Consider the following 19,243-nt stretch of genomic DNA (forward strand, 5'->3'; position numbering starts at 1 on the left):
CAGAGACACTGAAATCACAATGCTTCAGTGTGGAGTCACTTCACTTCTATTTTCTGGAGATGTTTCCTCCTTTTCATCAAATTTATTGAGATAATCATGCAACACAAACCTCAATTGCTGGTTGTGATAAAATCTGTTCTGAAAAGACCAAAAGTCTGACATACATGGTGTTAAAATTACATATTTTCTTTTGCATGACAGGTTGTCTTAAAAATGCTTTATAGCCAATCTAAGCCTTTTTTGTACTTGAGTACAATTTTGAGGTACTTTTCTGAAGTATTTCCAATTTAAGTTGCTTGATACTTACTCTACTACACTTATCTGGCAGTTACAGTTACTTTAGAATTTTACACTCAAAAACACGTAATCAACCTATAAAATATGATCCATTGTTATAGATTTAACTACCAAAAACTAAAAATTATCTCCACGTCGACCAGCTGCAACATCACAGTGCTTACATGGTAATGTTTTCTTTTAATAATATAACATTATAATGCTCACAGGGACCATTCTTTATAATGAGTACTTTTTGATACTTTAAATACATTTTCTTTCTTCCCAATACTTTTGTATTTTTTATAGTGTGGTATTGCTACTTTTACTAAAGTAAAATATCTGTAAACTTTTTTCACCACTGTAAATTTTATTGTAAATATGAAGGTGATTTATCACTAAAGTCTACCTCACCTGAACTGATTTTACTTACCTTTGATCTGCAGGGAGTTCACAAGCCTTTTCATGCTGACATAAATCGTTATGAGGCAGGTTTGCAGCATAAAAACCTAATCAGTATCATTGCTGTATGGGTTGCTTTGTGTTTTTAGTGCTCACACATTAGATTTAATAGCTTTCCTACCTTTTTATTTGCTCCCAAATCACTGCACAGCATGTCCCCCCCTTGATTAAACCAATGGGACTCGCTGCCGCTCAGTGCGCCGTTGGGTGTCGCTGTGCGCGTAAAGTCTCCGCCGGCAGGTTTGGTCCGACCGGACCCCAACACAGTCTGAAGTGTCAGATAGTCTTCTTAACGTGTGAGAAATTTGGTGTATGGAAGAGGACGAAAGAGGGGAAAACCGGCAGAGATAGAGGGCTGCAAAATTACGCGGAAGAGCAGTTTTTGAGAGAACAACACTCGGGGGGAATCAGCGGAGGTCTTAATGAGGGAATGCCGAAAAGGAGAGCAGACATACGGCCAGAGCACCAGACATGAGTCCGAGGTAAGCGCTAGATACGGCAGAGAGGCAGTGATGGCATCCACACAGACGTGGGATCATACACACTCAGAATGAGCAGCTTTTAGAGGACTACGGTGATAAATTCATCCACTGTGCCTCGTGTCTTCGCCTTTTTGAGCCAATAGTCCTGATGTAGCGTTCACAGACAATGCCTGAACATCTGGATCGCCATGTCCGGCCTAAAGCTTATCTGATGTAACTTCGGCTATATTTAGCTATATTTTAATTCTATTTTTAAATGTATAATATTGATAGATGCATATTTAAATCATCCAAAACACTGGGAATCTTGAGAAGAGGGATTTCATAACAAAATATGTAGGTGTGAAGTAAGAAATAAACTTACAATTTATAAAAGTCCCATGAAACAAAATGTTTTAATATTTTATTGTTCCATTGAATAGTCTGGAAAAGGGAAAATATTAAAAGAAGATGTTGGGAAGCAAGTTCTTTTTAAAGACAAAACAATCTGGGGTTATTTTACAGCTGCGTTTTTTATTATTTATCACAAAGATATTTTGTCATCAATCATGAAAAAAGTTAAGTAGTTTTTAAGTAGGTGCGGATGTTTATTCAATTTAATTAGAAATGGCCTTTATGGACCTGTGTTGCTATTATTTAGAGAACTCTAATCTGCCCATTTACAATATAAAGTTAGTAATGCTGTCTGGTTCAATCATGTGCAGGTGATGAGTGAGAGAGCTTTTTACTGCACAGGTGTTTTACCTGAGAGAGAGACACACACACACACACAGGGGGAGAGAGAGAGAGAGAGGGAGAGAGAGAGAGAGAGAGAGAGAGGGAAGGAGAGAGACAGAGATAGAGAGGGAGAGAGCGAGCGAGAGAGATAGAGAGAGAGAGAGAGAGCGCGGTTTTGAAGTGTTCAAAGTGGTTTTTCAAACACCCTATTAGTTTCCACTTTGCTAATTGGATTGTTCTATAAGTGAAGCTGGGGGGGCCTCTACAAATATTCTCAGTGGAGGTCTAGCAGAAAGTCAGAGGCACCTTTATTCAACTAGGCGACTATTTCATTGATTTCCCTTAATTAAAAGCAGTTACAAACTGTTAAAGTTATTTCCTAAATCTCATGAAAAAGCAAACATAAATTGTGACTGGTTTTGATTTAATTTGGGCCTCAGGGACTAAATAAAATCAAAAGAAGGCGGTGGTTTTGGAGGGAGTCCTATTGAAGGTCCTTGACATGAAAAGTTTCAACAACCCTTCATGTAATGAAGTAGTTATTTCCATCATCAAACTCCTCTCCGGAGCGCAAGTAGGCTGCGCAACAACAAATATGCAACAATATATACGTTTGTATACAATAGCTGCCTGTCTCTTTAAGGCGATGTGTTGAGAAGTTCAAGTCGGGGTCACTTGAAGTTCCTGCCCTCGATTTTACCTTTTAGTTTTATTATAGACTGACATCACACGGGGCGCTAAAACACTTAAGGCGCATAGAGGCTCCATTATCATCCCGGTGCGCGTTATTGCTCCGACTCAAAAATAGCTAAGGAAATTACTAGAAAAAAAAAAAAAATAGGAGGAAACTGATGCTGGTCTAAGCACGTATTTTTTTTTTATAGGAGGGGATGAGAAAGAGGGGAGAGGAGGGGCAGAGAGACAGCGAGAAAGAGGGAGAGGGAGAAAAGTGGGTGGGAGGACGGACCTAAGGAGCGACAAGAAATTCATATCAATTAATAATCATAAAAAAAGAGCTGGCAGACGTGCTCGGAAAACTGGCATGGTTTTTTGGAGGCTGGCAGTTCAAAGCTGAAACGTCAGATATGACTCCCAGAGACTGCTGAGATGATCATTAAGGGAGACTTAGATCGGATGGCAGAAGACATCGGGCATGCAGGTAAGAGCTGATATGCTGCTGCTGCTGCTGCTGCACAGAGCACAACAGAGGGAGGATGACATTTAGATTTTTATAAATGAAAATGTGCAGTGTGTGCTGTCAAAGAGGAAAGCTGATTTTCTTTAATCGCTGAAATATCGGTGCAGCGTTTCACCTCTTTTTAAATGTAAGTTTTATTTTAAAATCGACAAGAATAGACTCCGCTTATTTTTATTTTTTCACGTGATCTTTAATTCTATTTTTTCTTGATGAAATATAATACATAGATATTTCAATTCATTTTTAAAATGGCTCATTATCAGCCTGATGTAATGGAGAATTTTGCTTCCAAAATCAGTAAAAACGTATCAAAAAAGTGTTGCACTCAGCAAAAACACATTTTTTGAACATGATTTATTTTTTTCAGTTCAAATTTTTATAACATTTTCATGTTTTCTGAGACCAGATTTACTGTAAAAGTTAAAGGGAACATCGACATCTGTTGAAAGGGAACTTCAACCTCTTCAGTAATAAATTTTAGTAGGAAGCTACACAGCAAAAAAATCGTGAACTCCCTGTTGTGTTGGACATATAAAATAGGCCTACCACTGTGTGTGTGTGTGATAATGTCACCGTACCACAGAAGAATATGAATATTTTTTTGTGGGATTTTTAGTTTGGACGGTTTAGGGGTTTGAATTTTATGACAGCCGACAGAGATGCTTCTTAGCAGTACTGCTGACAGGTCTGTAGACGGGTATAAGAAACAGCTGTCTGGTACACCTTGCTTAGTTGAAAACGCTCTGGTTCTGGAGGTGATTTAGGGCTCTTTGGCTTGAGATGACGAGAGGTAAAAGGATGAGGCGCTGCAGCTCAGGGGGAGAGAGATGGTTTCACTCGTGATTTCGCTTTACTGTGCAATATACGTGAGGAGCAGAAGAAAGCTGATTACAGAGGGTACGAGACCTCTCCACGACACACACATCAGCAGAGAAACGTTATTATTTGCATGCAAAATGCGACTGAAAGTTCTCAGAAAAATCTCGCTCGTCACAAAAACATGACATTTAATAGTAAAGTTAGTTTAAAACAAATTGCATGTCATGAAAACGTAACCAGACGCCAGTGCATAGAAAATTATATTCGAAAGAAGATGCAATTAAAATATATTAAAATCGATTCTGATTAATAATCTGCTGTACGATCTGCACGACATGAATTAATTGTAATGAAAAAAAATGACAATATAGCTTTTTAATATTTAAGTAGAATAAGAGTTGGCTGATCATAATATTATGTTAATATGATTGTTAATGAGCTTTTGTAAACTCATGATTAAGAAGCTTTGTTACTCTCGTAACTCAGACAGTATTTTATGGTTTTTTAGATGCGCAATTACAGCAATCAAAGAGGAAACTGATTTGCTGACAGGACTGAAACTCAACTTATTAACCTCTCATGAGTGCAAATGCTCGATCTGCGCTTCAGGATGCAGTTTTTCTAACTTAAGAGTAAAACAGACACACTGCTATTTCATGCATGTAAAGCTTCTCCAGCCTGTATTTGCCTCTTGTGAGCCACAAAAATAACAAAGAGTAAATTAGTCGACATAAAGTCATATAAAACTACAGTAAAACATTTCTTCTTGCAAATTTATACTCATCTTGTATTGCAGTGTTGTCTCATGAATTGAAGTGGAGTATGTATGATCATGGTAAAATGGGTTCTAAAATAAACAAGGCTATGAGTATGGGCAGCAAATTGAAATGAAAGAAAATAAAACGTCAACACAACGTTTAAAGCAGATGTCTGGAGTGTTTATGTGACTGAGGCTGAATGTAGAGGTAGGAAGTTTAGTCTTCCGATTCACCCCAAACCACAAAAGTGACAAAACAGACAAAACACAGGGACGATGAATATTAATCTAATGCAAAGAACTTAATGCCATCATCGTAAACTACATCATCATCATCTAAGTTTCCCCAGCATGTTGACGGGCCATTAAAAAGAATCAGCTATCAGATGAAAACAGCCATGCATCCCAGAGGGACTCGAGTAACTGTCTCTCAGGCGACTGTGCTCTGTGCAACTGAGGAAAAAGATTTAATTTAGCATATTTTAACATAACAAACCAACAAAACAAGCTTCAAGTGTGTTTAAAGGTGTGTTCTCTGGCTAAATATCACTGCAGTCATAAATGGTTTCTAACAGGATGCAGTTTACTCATGCCTTCTAGATCAAGAGTTTTATAAAACATGTTTTACTATGGGATTTTTCTTTTTGTCAGTAGGCTGAATCAAACAGAGAGTTACAGATATTTTTAAAAGGCAAGTTGTGGCCTCTCATAACACTGATTCTCATCACAGCGAGAGAAGACATACCCGTATTGTAAAGGTGGGAAACCCACAGCAGCAACCTTGACTGTTGTTACCACAAGATGTTACGAAAATTTATTTGCTGTTTGCGCAGTAGTTTGCAGGTGCACAGTAGTCTTTTTTAAATATATTTATTTTCTTTTGTCACAAAAGCTTTTATAAAATTTGCAAAAATATTTTAAATGTGGATTCAAACTGACTCATATGCTCAACAATTTTTTAAAAAATTTGTCATAAATTAATACATGCAATTGGCTTAATTTTCTGTAAAGCTTATGATGCAGTTGAGCTCTGTCATATCCTACGGCGCTGTAGACTGCATACAGACGAGAATGTACAAAAAGAGTGTGCGTGTGAGTACACAATGTGTCACTATGTTCCACACAATAACCAGTAACAGTAAGATGAATACCCCTTAATGCAGTAGAGACTCAGCGAAAGTTCAGTACGTTATGGAAAGTGCTCGGCCTATTCTTCGTATCACCCTGAGTTCTAAACACGTTTGATCTGACCGGCGTTGAAATTTATAGTAAAATATGACCGTTTAGTAACCAAAGCCAGACAGAAACCAGAAGTGGAAACACTTTAGATGACAACTGGGGACATGATGGAGCGTAAACTCACCTAAACCTGCCATACCCACATTTTTATTCATAGTCTTTTACTCTCCTTTCTTTCTTTTTTTAATATTTATGACCAAGCAAGAAGTAATAAATAGTCATAAAGTCATACTTTGGGAGTGATATGAGGATAGCACCTTTGAGAATAGAAATCTTGAATACTTTTATGTCAGTTAATTTATTAAAAAGATATTTTTTCTTTCATATTGATGAGTCTTGGCCATGTGATCACCACCAACCATACTTATTCTGACTTTTCATTTTCCACTTCAACAGTGATGGCAAACTTTTGATTTTATACGCCTGATGCTGAGCATGCATGATCAGATTTACACCGCTTAAAATTGTACTCCGGAGTGACTTTTCAGTTTTAGCAATAGATAGCAAAAAAAATCGTACTTTCCTGTTCTTGTGCTGAGCACGTACACTGAATGAAATAAACAAGAAGTGAATGAGCTGGTGTCAGGAAGACCATGATCAGACAGATGACATGATATTTATTTAGTTGCTTGTTTCCCATCAGTGAGACTAAGCCCTCAGGGACAGTTTGAGACGTTTAATCTCATAAGTAAACTATCCTCAGATGCCACAGATTGAACAATACATCGTGTTTCATGCGTGCAGCTGATACAGTTTATTTTAGGCTTGATGGAACAATTAGTGTTGATATTTGAGTGTGCATGAATGTGTGTGTGTATGTGTGTGTGTGTGTGTGTGTGTGTGTGTGTGTGTTTGCGTGTGGATCCCTTGAGCCATCTCAACGTAAAGTTTTGAACCATCTTATGTTGATTTACATCCTGTGCGTTAAGTGTTCCTTATATGACTGGGCAGAATGGGAGCCGAAAGACCTATCTTTTTTTGGATGTGTCCTTTCCCCCGCAGGTTTATACCTGCTGTTCATCATGCTTGTGAAACATTCATCCCTTACTTTGTTTAAAACTTTGCGTACCGCTTGTGGAATACTTTATCAGGAAGCCAGCAGTTACAAAATATAGATCTGTGGTTCTCAGAGTTTTGTTCTTTTTTTCATTTTGCTTTGCTGCAGAGGAAGTGAACGCGTAGACTTGAATTTCTGATAATGAGAAAACCATTGCAACCGCTCACCTTTACAAAAGTTCACTTTCACTGAGTGGCCTCTGTGTGCACTTCCCACACATAAGCTCTGCACTCTTTACTTGTTCCATTGAGTAGAATCTATAAATTAAACATCACTACTTAAATATTTAAATCTTGTATTACAAATTAATTAGGAATCAGGAAATAATAATCCTGATATTAAGATTTTGCGTGAAAAATTAATTAAAATAAAATGAAGTTTTCCACTTGACTGTGGATTTTTTCAACAAATCATTATTTTTTGTTTTAATATTTATTGTCATGCAGATATCAACTATTTTAGTTTCCATACTACTCCTACAATTTTCTTTAACACCTTCTTTTTCTGATGAGTTGCCAATCATACATTTTGGCATTGAAATCTCTCCAGTATATTCTAACATGCCTGATGTGTGAATCACAGCTGCTCTTGGATTCCTTTTATCAAAAGCACTAATAGTCATTCTTGTATTGCAGAAATTGCACATTGATTGTGTTTTTATATTCTGAAATGCTGACTGCTGCATGACATTTTACAGATATCTGTTGTTGCAGGTGGCGGACTGAAGACGATGCTGGATGCCATGGAAGTTCCAAGTCATGCTAGGGATCTCCTCCTGCAGCTCAACAGCCAGCGCACCAAGGGCTTCCTCTGTGATGTTATTATTGTGGTGCAGAACGCCCTCTTCAGAGCTCACAAGAACATTCTTGCTGCCAGCAGCCTCTACTTGAAGTCACTGGTGGTCCATGACAATCTCATCAACCTCGACCACGAGATGGTGAGTCCAGGGGTCTTCAGGGTCATTCTGGACTACATCTACACAGGCCGCCTTAGTGATGGAGACCCCACTTCTCCCAGTGAACCCAATCTAGGGGCTGTTTTGGCAGCAGCCAGTTACCTACAGCTGCTTGACTTAGTGGCTTTGTGCAAAAAGAAGCTGAAAAGAAATGGCAAGTACCCTCCCCGCCCAGGTCCTGCATTTCTGCCCTATGCAAAGATGGGGCCCAATAGTATGGGTGGCAGGTATAGGGTTTCTACTCCTGTCATCCAGTCCTGCCCTCCAGGAGGAATTATGAATAGCCATACACCCCGGGGAGCACCACTAGAGGAGCTAGTTCCCCATCGACTAGCCATCCATGCTGGGGAGCTGTATGCTCCCACCTCCACCCAGGGCTCTCAGGTGTTCCCGTCCGTGCACCCAGCTCTGCCTGCCCAGCTAGGCCTGCACTCAGCCCTTCCTGAGAGAAACTGCTCCCCCAACTATGGCCTTGATCTCTCCAAGAAAAGCCCCAACTCCCAGTCTCAGCACACACCCTCTCAATCCCATCTGGCAAACACTCACAATAATGAGGAGCGAGACGGGACGTTGAGCGGCCGTACCAGTCCCATGCAGGGGACGAATGGGAGGGCCTTCCCCTCAGAAAAGGAGTCAACAGACCACGTAGGCTCCCTCACTCCTCCACCTTTTCCCCATCTCAACCAGCCACTTGGCCCCCACCTCCCCCACCTGCATCGCTCAGGCTCCCAGGGCACAGACCGCTATCCATGCCCCCCCAGCCCCGACACCCCCACAGAAGGCGGGGAGGGTGGCAGAGAGATGGGCAACATCTACCGCTGGGTGAAACATGAGCCACTGTCATACACAGCTGAAGATGAAGATGAAGATGAGGATGAAGAGGAAGGGGGTGAAAATGGAGACCAGCATCACAACCACCACAAGACCGGGGAGGAGAGTGAGGGAGCTGACGACAAGAGCGGGTCAGGCACAGAGGAGACAGGCAGTAGTGAAGGCCGCCCGTCCCCTACCGGACCAATGGGGAGGTTCCACATGCCGTATGAACCAGAGAGCTTTGGGGACAATCTGTATGTCTGCATTCCCTGTGACAAAGGCTTCCCAAGCTCTGAGCAGCTCAATGCACATGTGGAGACACACACAGAAGAAGAGCTGTATGGCAACTCTGGTGGGGAGATGGGAAACAGCAATAACAGCAACACCAAAAACATCAGCAGTAATACAAATGGTTATGGGAGCATGAACAGCAGCAATAGTTTGAACAGTCTGTCCCACCTGGAGCCAAAGTCCAGTCAGAACCTGAATGTGGAGATGATCCGACCCTACCGCTGTTCCAGCTGTGAGAAGTCCTACAAAGATCCAGCCACTTTGCGCCAGCATGAGAAAACCCACTGGCTGACACGGCCTTACCCCTGCAGCATCTGTGGCAAGAAGTTCACACAGCGTGGTACCATGACGCGCCACATGCGGAGCCACCTGGGCCTTAAGCCTTTTGCCTGCGACTCCTGTGGCATGCGCTTCACCCGCCAGTACCGCCTCACCGAGCACATGCGCATCCACTCTGGGGAGAAGCCCTATGAATGTCAGGTGTGCGGAGGAAAGTTTGCCCAGCAGCGCAACCTCATCAGCCACATGAAGATGCACAGCAGTGGAGGGACTGCAGGGGGCCTGACCACAGATGGGAAACTGAAGCTGGACTTTGCAGAGGGCATCTATCCTCTGAGTAAATACACAGCAGAGCATCTGGGGCTGAAGCAAGAGAAGGCCAATGAGCTTCTCATCCAGGCCCAGCAGCAGTTGGTAGCTGATGCAAAGGCCATGGAGAGCCTCTACCCACTGTCCAAACTGGCCTCGGAGCACCTGGGCCTCACCCACGACAAGATGGATGTCCTGGGCCAACCCCTGCCCCCTCCCCCACAGGCCCTCTCTGAAGGCCGCACCATCGACCGCTACTCACCCAGCTAAGACCACATGACCTGTGTAAATGGCAATCACCAATAGATCTGTGTGCACACACAACTTGCAGTATTCTAAAGCCATTCACCTCAACTCAATATCTCCTCTGCACCTCAGACTCAGGCCAAAAGGAATTAGTCTGCTAATGCACACCAAAATGTGTAGACTTTAAGTGCCTTTCTATGCATCTAATGTATCTTAAAATCCTCCTTCATAAAGGAGCACTGTGCTATTCCGTGACCAAGGGACACTCACTCGAAGAAGTACAGTATTTATGTACAGTGTAAGCAAACAAACATTTTTTAAAAATTCCAGCCATTGAGCCAAAGCAAGAAATTGAAAACCAAAATGAAATTGTTTTATTTATTTTTGTATTATGATGAAATCCAAAAAGAAACTGTTGCAAGGAAACGTTGCAATCAGACCCTAAACCTGTGTACTATAAAGTATCATCTGTGTACAAAAAAAGAAAAAAAGCACATAAGGACAAGATTCAGGGTTTGTGTCCAGACCTGAGCGGAACTTTTACCAAATGAATAAGCCAACTCTTCTGGACTTTAAAGTAATGGGAGGATTATTTTTCTTTTTTTTTTTCTTTTTTAAAATTTTCTGTTTTTGGGGTACTGGACAATTTATGTATCTCACTCTCCAGCTTCTCCCCATCATGTTCCTGCTTCCCAAGTCGCAAGGAAATGACTGAACGATAAGAACAATTGCCTCAGCATTTCGGTAAAGTCTTCTCTGCTTTATTTTCTCCACATTTTTAAGCAACCCACTCCCCCGCATATTTGTGCAGACAGAACCTCATGCTATTTGACAGTAATGGTAGCTTAATCAGTTTCACACTCAGTGTGTAACCCTTCTTGAGCTAAAACTTCCATTGCATTTTAACTAACATCCTTTAGCTTTCAGTTGTTATTGAGGAACAGCAAGCACAGCCCTGTGATCTCATAACTGGGACATGATTGCACATACCCAACTGATGACACACTAATCCCTGTTCATGATGCATGTAGCTTCATGGTGTAGACGAAGCATGGGTGTTGCCTCTGACATTGTGTAATATTTACAATATGAATGCAGCCGAGCAGAGAGGCAGGGACCAGGTCAGAATCGATTACACAGAAATCTGTCATTTACTGTCAGGAGCAGTTACTCCTTTCACTTGATGATTAATTGTAGAGCGGCAGTAGTCATATGCCACATTGGACGCTGCTCTGTCCCCTGTCCGACCTCTCATTTGACCTCCCTCCCTAGTAGTGTCATGTCTGGGAGCCTTGCTACTGTTGACAGGCCAAAGTGAGGGCTGTACTCAACCCTTTGCCTTAAAAGCGCTCCACTGCACCGCACACACACATATACGCTCCCCCCCCTTCCACACACACATAGCGAGCTGCTAATCTGTCAGTGATATGAACATAAGAAGGGGTTTGTGGGTCTTCCCTGGAAGCCAGCGGGTGAACAGCACGCCCCAGCTGCTGTGCTCCAGTAATCCCTGTGAAATCTCACTTTCTCCTGGACAATTCGCACTGCTCGCCGGCATGATGTCCCATTTCATGCCTGCCATCTTACCCCTCTGATCCACTTATTAACGTCATATCCGAGCCCAGTAACCCTTCCCTGTTGGTATCAAACTCGGAAACAAAGAATGACATATTTCTGTGTTGGCTGACCAGCAGTTCCTCCAGCCTGAAAACAAAAGAGCACTTAAAGGTTGTGGGTTGAAGGCACATTTTTGTCTTGAAATGTTTATTCCAAAGAACATGCTGGCCTTTTCTTTTTTTTCCTTTTTCCACTTTTACTGGTCCTTGATTCAGATTAGAAAATGTCTGACCACTATAGTGCCAATGCCAACCTCAGTGGGTGAATGTGAAGACTAAAGCCATAAATACACTGTGATAGACGTAGTGAATCTTAAAGGCTTAAAAAAAAAAAACAGAGACAATGTGCCTGACTTTTGGGATTGTTTTTTTAAAATGTAACAATAATTTAAGGGCTTCATTTCTGTAGCATATGATCATATCAAACAATGTTGTTTCCTGTCACTTACTTTTCTTTACTTCATTTTGATTTTAACTGAAAGCAGCGCACATGAAACTGGTGCTTACCTCAGGACTGAACCCAGCATGGGGACGCTAAGCTTTAGTAAACCTTTGAATATCAATGTAAACACACACATACACACACACACTTTTAAATTTTTGTTTTTAACAGGGCAATTGTCCTGTGTTAAACCTGTGGTTATTTCTGTGTTTATACATTTCTTGTTACAGTTTTTTTTTTTGGTGGAGAGATAACATGTGATATTAACAATTTTTTGTTTTGTTTTTATTTCTACTATGCGGTATACATTTTCTATTGTGTTGTCCTCAAAGAGGCTTGTGTCGGTCTGACCAATTCCATTCTTATAACATAAGGCAAAGTCATTTTGATAGTATCTTAACTGGCTGTTTGTGAATTTCTGAACCACACTTTAGCAAGCATGGTGGCATTGGTCTTTGGTTTCAACTACCATAAAGTCTAAGTGACACGTGTAATGTTTTGAAATGCCTCTGTTTGTGCACAAGACATGAGGCATTATCAGTACTTCCCTAAACAGACAAGCAATTGCTTTGCTGGGCGAGTATGAAATCTAGCCTCATATTGCTTGACCCCTTTTTTCCAAAGGTTAGCGAACTTTCGAACGAGAGTCAGACTGAGGCCGCACATGCACACAAACACACAGGAAGCAAGCTTGTTTTGGACGATGCCTCAAGTTTTGGGACTCTGTTGATAAGCTCTTAAACAAAAACTGAAAAAACATCTGAAATGAAACATTACGGGCAGTGAAAACTTGGTCCACAAGCGTGTGAATACGTGTTAAAAATGTAGGAACAGGCGGATGTCGGTCGTGGGAATTTCAGTCACACTCACCCGCTCTCATTCACTAGTTTTAGTGAAAATCTGTCCCCTTCATTTCCCTGCCTTACACCATTAAAATAACACAAAGTGTTTCCACTGTCACTCCAAATCTGTGCAGGAGGGAAGAGCAAGATAATGCCTGGACATTTCTGTAGGATGTGCACTGTTTGAAATGTGCTTAATTGCATTAATGTGTATGACGGACAGAGAGGGAGGGCTGAGTATCTATAGAAGGGGAAGCGTTTGCTTGTCTGTTTGTGTGTCCCTATGCTATTCGTATGAACGGCTGCTAATGCATGTCCTGGGAATATGGTTGGTGTGAAGGAGAAGAGCTGAGGAGCAGGAAGTGAACTTTTGGCTGGTGTGTTGTGTTGAGCAGGATGTGCCGTGTGTTTCTGCTCAGAGGCAGATAGAGAGACGGAGAATGGGGAGGGAGAGGAGCAGGGAGAGCGCAGCAGGGTGGACGCGAGCCATTGTCTCAGTATGAAAGCCTGTTCATACTTCTAAAACTCTCCATTCAGAAAACAAGTAGACTGTATCTTCTCTTTTCCTTCCCCTTTTTGCTCTTTGGGAATAAACCTCTGCTCAGTATCACGGTGATACGACATTGTGGGCTTTCAAGGGCTGCATGGTGAGGAAGCCATTCAGACATTTTGTTACATGGTGAGGATGTTTTGGATTACAGTTTTTGGCGTCCATATTTTGAACTTTTTTGAAAATTGGGGCAGGGTTGGTCACCGGACCAAGATAGGAAGGGCCTAGAAACTGTAATGTAAATCATAATTATAAAAACTGGCAGTATGTCCTTTGCTCAGTGGTTGACTCAATTAGTAAAATTTGAAAAGTCTTGTTTCAATTTACTGGTGCAGCCACTCAACCCATGGGGCTTTGTGCCATATGCCGTTGTTAAAGTTATTTATTTGACACACCAACCCAGAAGACCTCTCTTCACCACCAGAGTGGTTAAGATGAAGATGTTTTCAAAGTAATAAAATTAGGCATTTATAACAGTTTATTGGTTACGTTAATTAATATAATGAAAACGAATGAATCCATGATGCATAAATGAATAAAAAACACCAACTATAAACTGCGGGTTGATCTTTTTATATTTATTTGTTGTTTTATTTTTCAGGCCATTTCATTCCTCTCTAAATGTTGTTATGGCAACCATCCCAGGCCCGTAACTTTTATAACACTAACAGTATAGAAGTAAAAACGGTCTGGATGAGTTCCAGCAGCACCGTGTAGACCAAAAAAGGGTTTAGGTTTAATGTTAAAAAATGCAAAGCATGCCTTTAAGCTTTATACCAGCGGCAGCAGGCCGAGGTCACCTATGTGACTCTGAATAGTCCTGATCTGCAATCATACCGCGGTTTGACATTTATTGTATTTCACGATGTGTGCCAAAAGGACTGAAGCACTTAGCAGACATCGCAGATGCTCAAAACAAAACTCAGCAACAATCTTTGTAGTTTCCACGGGTTGCGTTGTCAAGCTAAGCTTCTGACCGACTTTTTCTTTGCCTTTTTTATGAGTTATTCTCTGTGTGGCTAATCATAAGAGCACAGTGGAGAAATGCCACTATTGTCCAGTGTACATATTAATTTTTATGAAGTCTCATGTTTAAATGTAAGCTAGAGCCAAATAATATACATAATCAAGCCGTTGAATCCAAAAACTGTTTAGTCAGCTAATACAAATGTGCCTGCAGTTCAGCGAGCGTTTTGCAATAAATTAATCTGCGTGTGTGCATGTGTGCGAGTGTGTGTGTGTGTGTGTATAGTGCACCTGTCCATCTACATGTCTGAACTCCTTTCCCCCAGTGTAGCAGGGTGAAGTACAAGAGAGAGACTTGACACTTTCAAGAGTCTTTATTACAAGCAGCTGCTTTAGATTTATTTCCCCGAACTGCACTTTTCTGGAAAAATCATTGTATTGTGATTTTTTATTACTCTTACGATCCCCTAGAAGTCCCACAATTGCCTTTCGTCTCTGGCACTTTGCTTCCTCCATTTCCCTCCTCTTCCTCCCTCCAGTGCACAGTTTGGCCACACTCGTTCACCGCCCTCGTTACCTCAAAGCACAGCTTCCCTCCTCACCTCTCTCTGTCCCTTCACTCCTCTTACACTCAACACAAACCGCTGACCCACAGCGCCCGCTGCCTCCCTCCCTCCTCTCTCATGATCCACTTACTTCCAGCTGTTTTTCATGCTGAAGAAGACAGTTGTCTAAATGTTTACGTGAAGAGCTACTTTCTTTTTCTTTAAGCCCTGATCAATTTCCAAAGTGAACTTTGTGGCATGTGTTAAAATACAGCAGATGATGGGCCAAATAAAAAAGTCTGACATCGTTATTGTATTCTGATCCTCCAGCCAAGAAATGGCTTACAAAGGGAGATTAAAGACAGCATATCGTTGTAGAGGAAATGTAGAATAATGTGAGGGGAAATGTTCAAGGGAAAATATGCTCAGAAAGATGCCAGTAAAGTAAACATGTATGAAATTGCACAATTGAGCCGGGCCTCGGCTGCACCAGCCAAGTCATGCGCTGAGATGGAGAGAACAAGTAAAGGGAGAAGAGTTGAGAGGAAAAAAAACAGAAACAGAGAGAAAAAAATAGCTTGTGCTTGACAGTCATAACCTTCAGTAAATAACAAAGGAAAGCTGGTTGCTTTGTGTATCTGCTCTCCGACTTTTTCCCACTTTGTCCTGTGAGCCTACTCTATTTCATTCCCCTCTTATAGAAAATTATCTTAAGAGGAAATGAATATTTTTGTCTCTCATTGTTGATTGCTACAGGTCATTGCCGATGTTAGTGTCAATGTGCCCTCAGAGATGTCATCCTTCATGCAGACTGAACATTTATGACCCACAGTAGGCTCTTTGTAGTTGAATGGTAAAGGGGGTTCTGGCTGCCCATGTCTTCCTGCATCTGCTAGCTTGGATCACTGTTTCTTTGTCTACCTTGAAAACACAAGACAGACTAAGTGGAATTTGGTTCGTTTACAGTGTACAACTTCTGCTCCAGAAGTTTAAATTAAAAGAAAAACAAAGCAGCAAGGACAAAACAAGCGGGAATTTGGAAGAGTTAAAGTTGGTCAGGGAGAGGTTCTGATTGTATATCGCACACACACACACACACACACACACACACACACACACACACACACACACACACACACACACAGACACACACACAGACACAAATACAGACACACACACAGCTGGATGGCAGACTCCTTCTCCAGATTAGGTCAGATTTAATTAGGTTGCCCTGCTCCGTTTGGAGTGTCGCTTCTTGTAGAAAAAGCCATTATTAAAGAAAAAGTGATTGTACTGACGGCCTCCACCCAACACACATTGAAACCTGTGCCAAAATGTTACAGAGCCTCAGGGTCCTCACACACATGTGCACATATCGTCTATTTTGGTTTTGGAAAAAGGTTACATGTAGAAATGATGGATTATGATCTAATGAAGATCACTGTGACGTTTCGAGGTGGTTGTACCCGACTGGTTGTGGTTCAGGGATAAGAAAGTTCAGCAGACTGCCACGCAGACAGCAGTAGCTGCGAATGGATGAAAAAAATATGACAGAATACATACATCACAAATTTACAATGGAAATTTGATTTTTTCAGTGGAAAACAGGATCTCATTTCAGCAGGCATGAAGCAGTCGTCCATGAAACATCAATAATGTCCAGTGTTTCCTTTTGCAGTTTTACAAGGTCTCTCATGAAAAAACAGAGAGCAATTAAAAGCAATACATTAAACCAAACAGTATTTTTTTTCGCATTTCTGCATTTCAATGTCAATATTGATCTTACTTTGCTTTAGTGAAATGAATGTATTTATTGCATGTCAAAAATGTTTTATAGTTAATTTTTTTTTGTGTAAATTTCAATTGTGGGTTTTTATAATTTCATTTAATTATAATGTCTTGATAAAATCATGTTGATAAGGCTTTTATTTTTTTTAAAAGCCAATGTGAAAAATGTCATGTTTTTTGTTTGTTACTATACTCAAAATCAACTTGGCAATAAAGTGAATTGCATAATGGATTTACAGGGAAATGTGTCAAGTTATTGATCGTAAAGTGTTTTTTTTTTTTGCATGTCCTACATGAAAAGAAATAATTTGACATAATAATATTTAAATAGAAATTTCTTTTATATAGAGTCCATGAAACATTTTTTAACACGCCACTAAATTTAATTATATTACAAGATTTACCCCATTTCAAAATCTTACATATCAAACCTTTTGACACATTTATTGTGCATAATATGGGTTTCACATTGAAAGAAAAATATGAGACAAAAGACCACAATCAAGACCATTTCACAGTAATGATAACCGCAAAAATGAGCAACTTCTGTTCATTTTCCTATAATACATTCGCCTTCAAGTCTATGTTCCCCCATATGGAGACATGTGAGTGCCTCATTTAAGACAGAGAATTTCAAATGAATCTCATACATCACACACAGTCCACATGCAACAATGAACAGATCCATTACTCTGTCAGCAGGAGCAAAACCAGCCAGGCAGGCACACACACTCACACACTCACACACACGCTCACATCCTTTTCCACTGTGTGAAAATCACCTTATTATCACCAGCACATAAGAAATCATAGTGCCTTCCAGATGTTTGATATGAATCAAACAACTTGCCACAAATTACGTCTTGACGTTAAACAAATTAGCATTTCTTCTCGCAGGTGCTGTAAATCATCGACATTCATGAACTGGAGGTGCTTCCTGAGAGATCATATTCACCAGGTGTAATGAAAGACATCATCCGCTTTAAGCTGTTTGAACAGTAGGCAAAAACAAAAGGAACAGCTTGGCATTCATCACACGTCTTTGTCCGCTCTGTTTCTAAACCTGAAGCCCAGAACATTTTTCTCTGACTTAAAGGAAACTTCCACTTTATTATTATTAAGATGTGGGTCTTATTTTCACAGTTTTGGGACATTGTTCTTATTGTTTGACAAAATAAATAAATAAATTAAAAAAATCAATGTACACTTTTTCTAGAGTGTTCAACTGCATCTTATGGATCTTCCCCAGTGGATGGAGTTTGCTCAGCTGTCACGGAGTCATGACCTAAGTATCAAAGGTGAGGACGACTGAGGCGTCTCCAAGGCAACTGAGCAAACTCCATCCTCTGAGGACGAATGTGAGATGCATTTGAAAGCTATGGAAAAAGCTAGTAAGGGTTTCCAAGGTCAAGGAGGAACATTTACGATCATTTTTATTGGTTATGATACCATTGTCCTCATCAACATCACAACCATCAGGTTAAGCTCAACTAATTTAGAGGTTTGTTCAAAACCTGTATGATTATCTGCTTGTGTTTCTTGCCCCGTCAGACTTCATTGTAGTGATATGTTTGCATTTCCGAAATGATGCCCAAAATAAGAAAGTAAGACCCAAAATTTTATAATTGGGAGTTTCCTTCAATATCTTTCATTCAGGGGCTGTTTTCAGAAACCTTAGTGCCCACTACTCATGCTGGTAAACCAGGAAACTTCTGGCAGCAAGCCTATTGCGCCACCCTGCCCCCTTGCCTCTCTGCCACTTGGAAGCATCACATATTAAATGGCAAAGGTCTTAGGTGTCTGGTGTCGGGCAGTAGGTGCCCTCATTCAGCCTGGTAATGTCAAGGCGTGGGGACACAGGGAGGGTGCCAGGTCTTAGTCATCCCCATCCCCCTCAGCCCCAAGTCCCCTCTCTGCATAAAATCTTCTCTATGTGGACTTTACATGTTCTCCCTGTGTCTGTGAAGGTTTCCTCTCACAATAGTCAAGTACCTGGAGGTATGACTGAAAGTGTGAGTGATTGTGTGTCTGTCTGTGTTAGCTCAGCGATGCAACAGTGAAATTTTCAGGATGTGAGCAATGTATGCTGGGAAAGGCTCCAGACCTTTTTCACCCTGAAATCGGATAAAACATGAATAGATGAGATGGATAATCAGTGGGGTTTCCAGTGGACTGGATGTTTGTGTGACCTGGCGCCTTAGATGTAGAGTAGATGGGACATGAGAAGGGCAAAGGTGTTGACTGCAGAGTCATTTAAACTGTGTGGGGCTCTGAAGTCCACACACACAGACACACACTGCCGTTGCCCTGCTGTCAGCACTAAAAGGAAGAGATTAGGAAACGTGTGTTCATGTGTGTGTGTGTGTGTGTGTGTGTGTGTGAAACAGAGACTGAAATTACAAGTATATCTGCCATTAAAGGGCAATTCAAGAGTGTTTCAAGTTTGTACCCACTTTTTGCAATTGCAATTTTTAAAAGGTGTTCTAGTCACTGTTTTACATTAATGTGCAGTTGAGCTCATTCAGCAACAGCATGAGAACCAAGAATAGACAGAATGAGATGTCTTAATTTCCGTCTTCTCTTATATCTGTTTT

The 19,243-nt window shown here is 41.0% G+C and overlaps 1 protein-coding gene across 4 annotated transcripts; it reads left to right on the plus strand.

Moving 5' to 3' along the window:
* The first annotated feature begins 946 nt into the window (after positions 1-946).
* On the plus strand, positions 947-16,881 carry hic1 (hypermethylated in cancer 1). Of its 4 annotated transcripts, none has more exons than XM_042414273.1 (2): positions 947-1,220; positions 7,705-16,881. In XM_042414273.1, the coding sequence occupies exons 1-2, from the start codon at positions 1,161-1,163 to the stop codon at positions 9,922-9,924; spliced, it is 2,280 nt and encodes a 759-aa protein (XP_042270207.1). In that variant the 5' UTR covers positions 947-1,160; the 3' UTR covers positions 9,925-16,881. The 4 variants fall into 4 exon arrangements, with proteins under 4 accessions (XP_042270207.1, XP_042270210.1, XP_042270209.1 ...); XM_042414276.1 differs by having other exon boundaries at positions 1,135-1,220; positions 7,721-16,881; XM_042414275.1 differs by lacking the exon at positions 947-1,220 and adding an exon at positions 2,917-3,096.
* The last annotated feature ends 2,362 nt before the right edge of the window (positions 16,882-19,243 follow it).

This window comes from Thunnus maccoyii, chromosome 6 (assembly GCF_910596095.1).
Source record: "Thunnus maccoyii chromosome 6, fThuMac1.1, whole genome shotgun sequence".
Classification (NCBI taxonomy): Eukaryota; Metazoa; Chordata; class Actinopteri; order Scombriformes; family Scombridae; genus Thunnus; species Thunnus maccoyii.

Bases quoted from the DNA above. Each gene is read 5' to 3' on its own strand.
- hic1 (XM_042414273.1), top strand. From the start codon at position 1,161: ATGAGGGAATGCCGAAAAGGAGAGCAGACATACGGCCAGAGCACCAGA. The intron at 1,221-7,704 runs GTAAGCGCTAGA...GACATTTTACAG, and splicing joins GCACCAGACATGAGTCCGAG to ATATCTGTTGTTGCAGGTGG.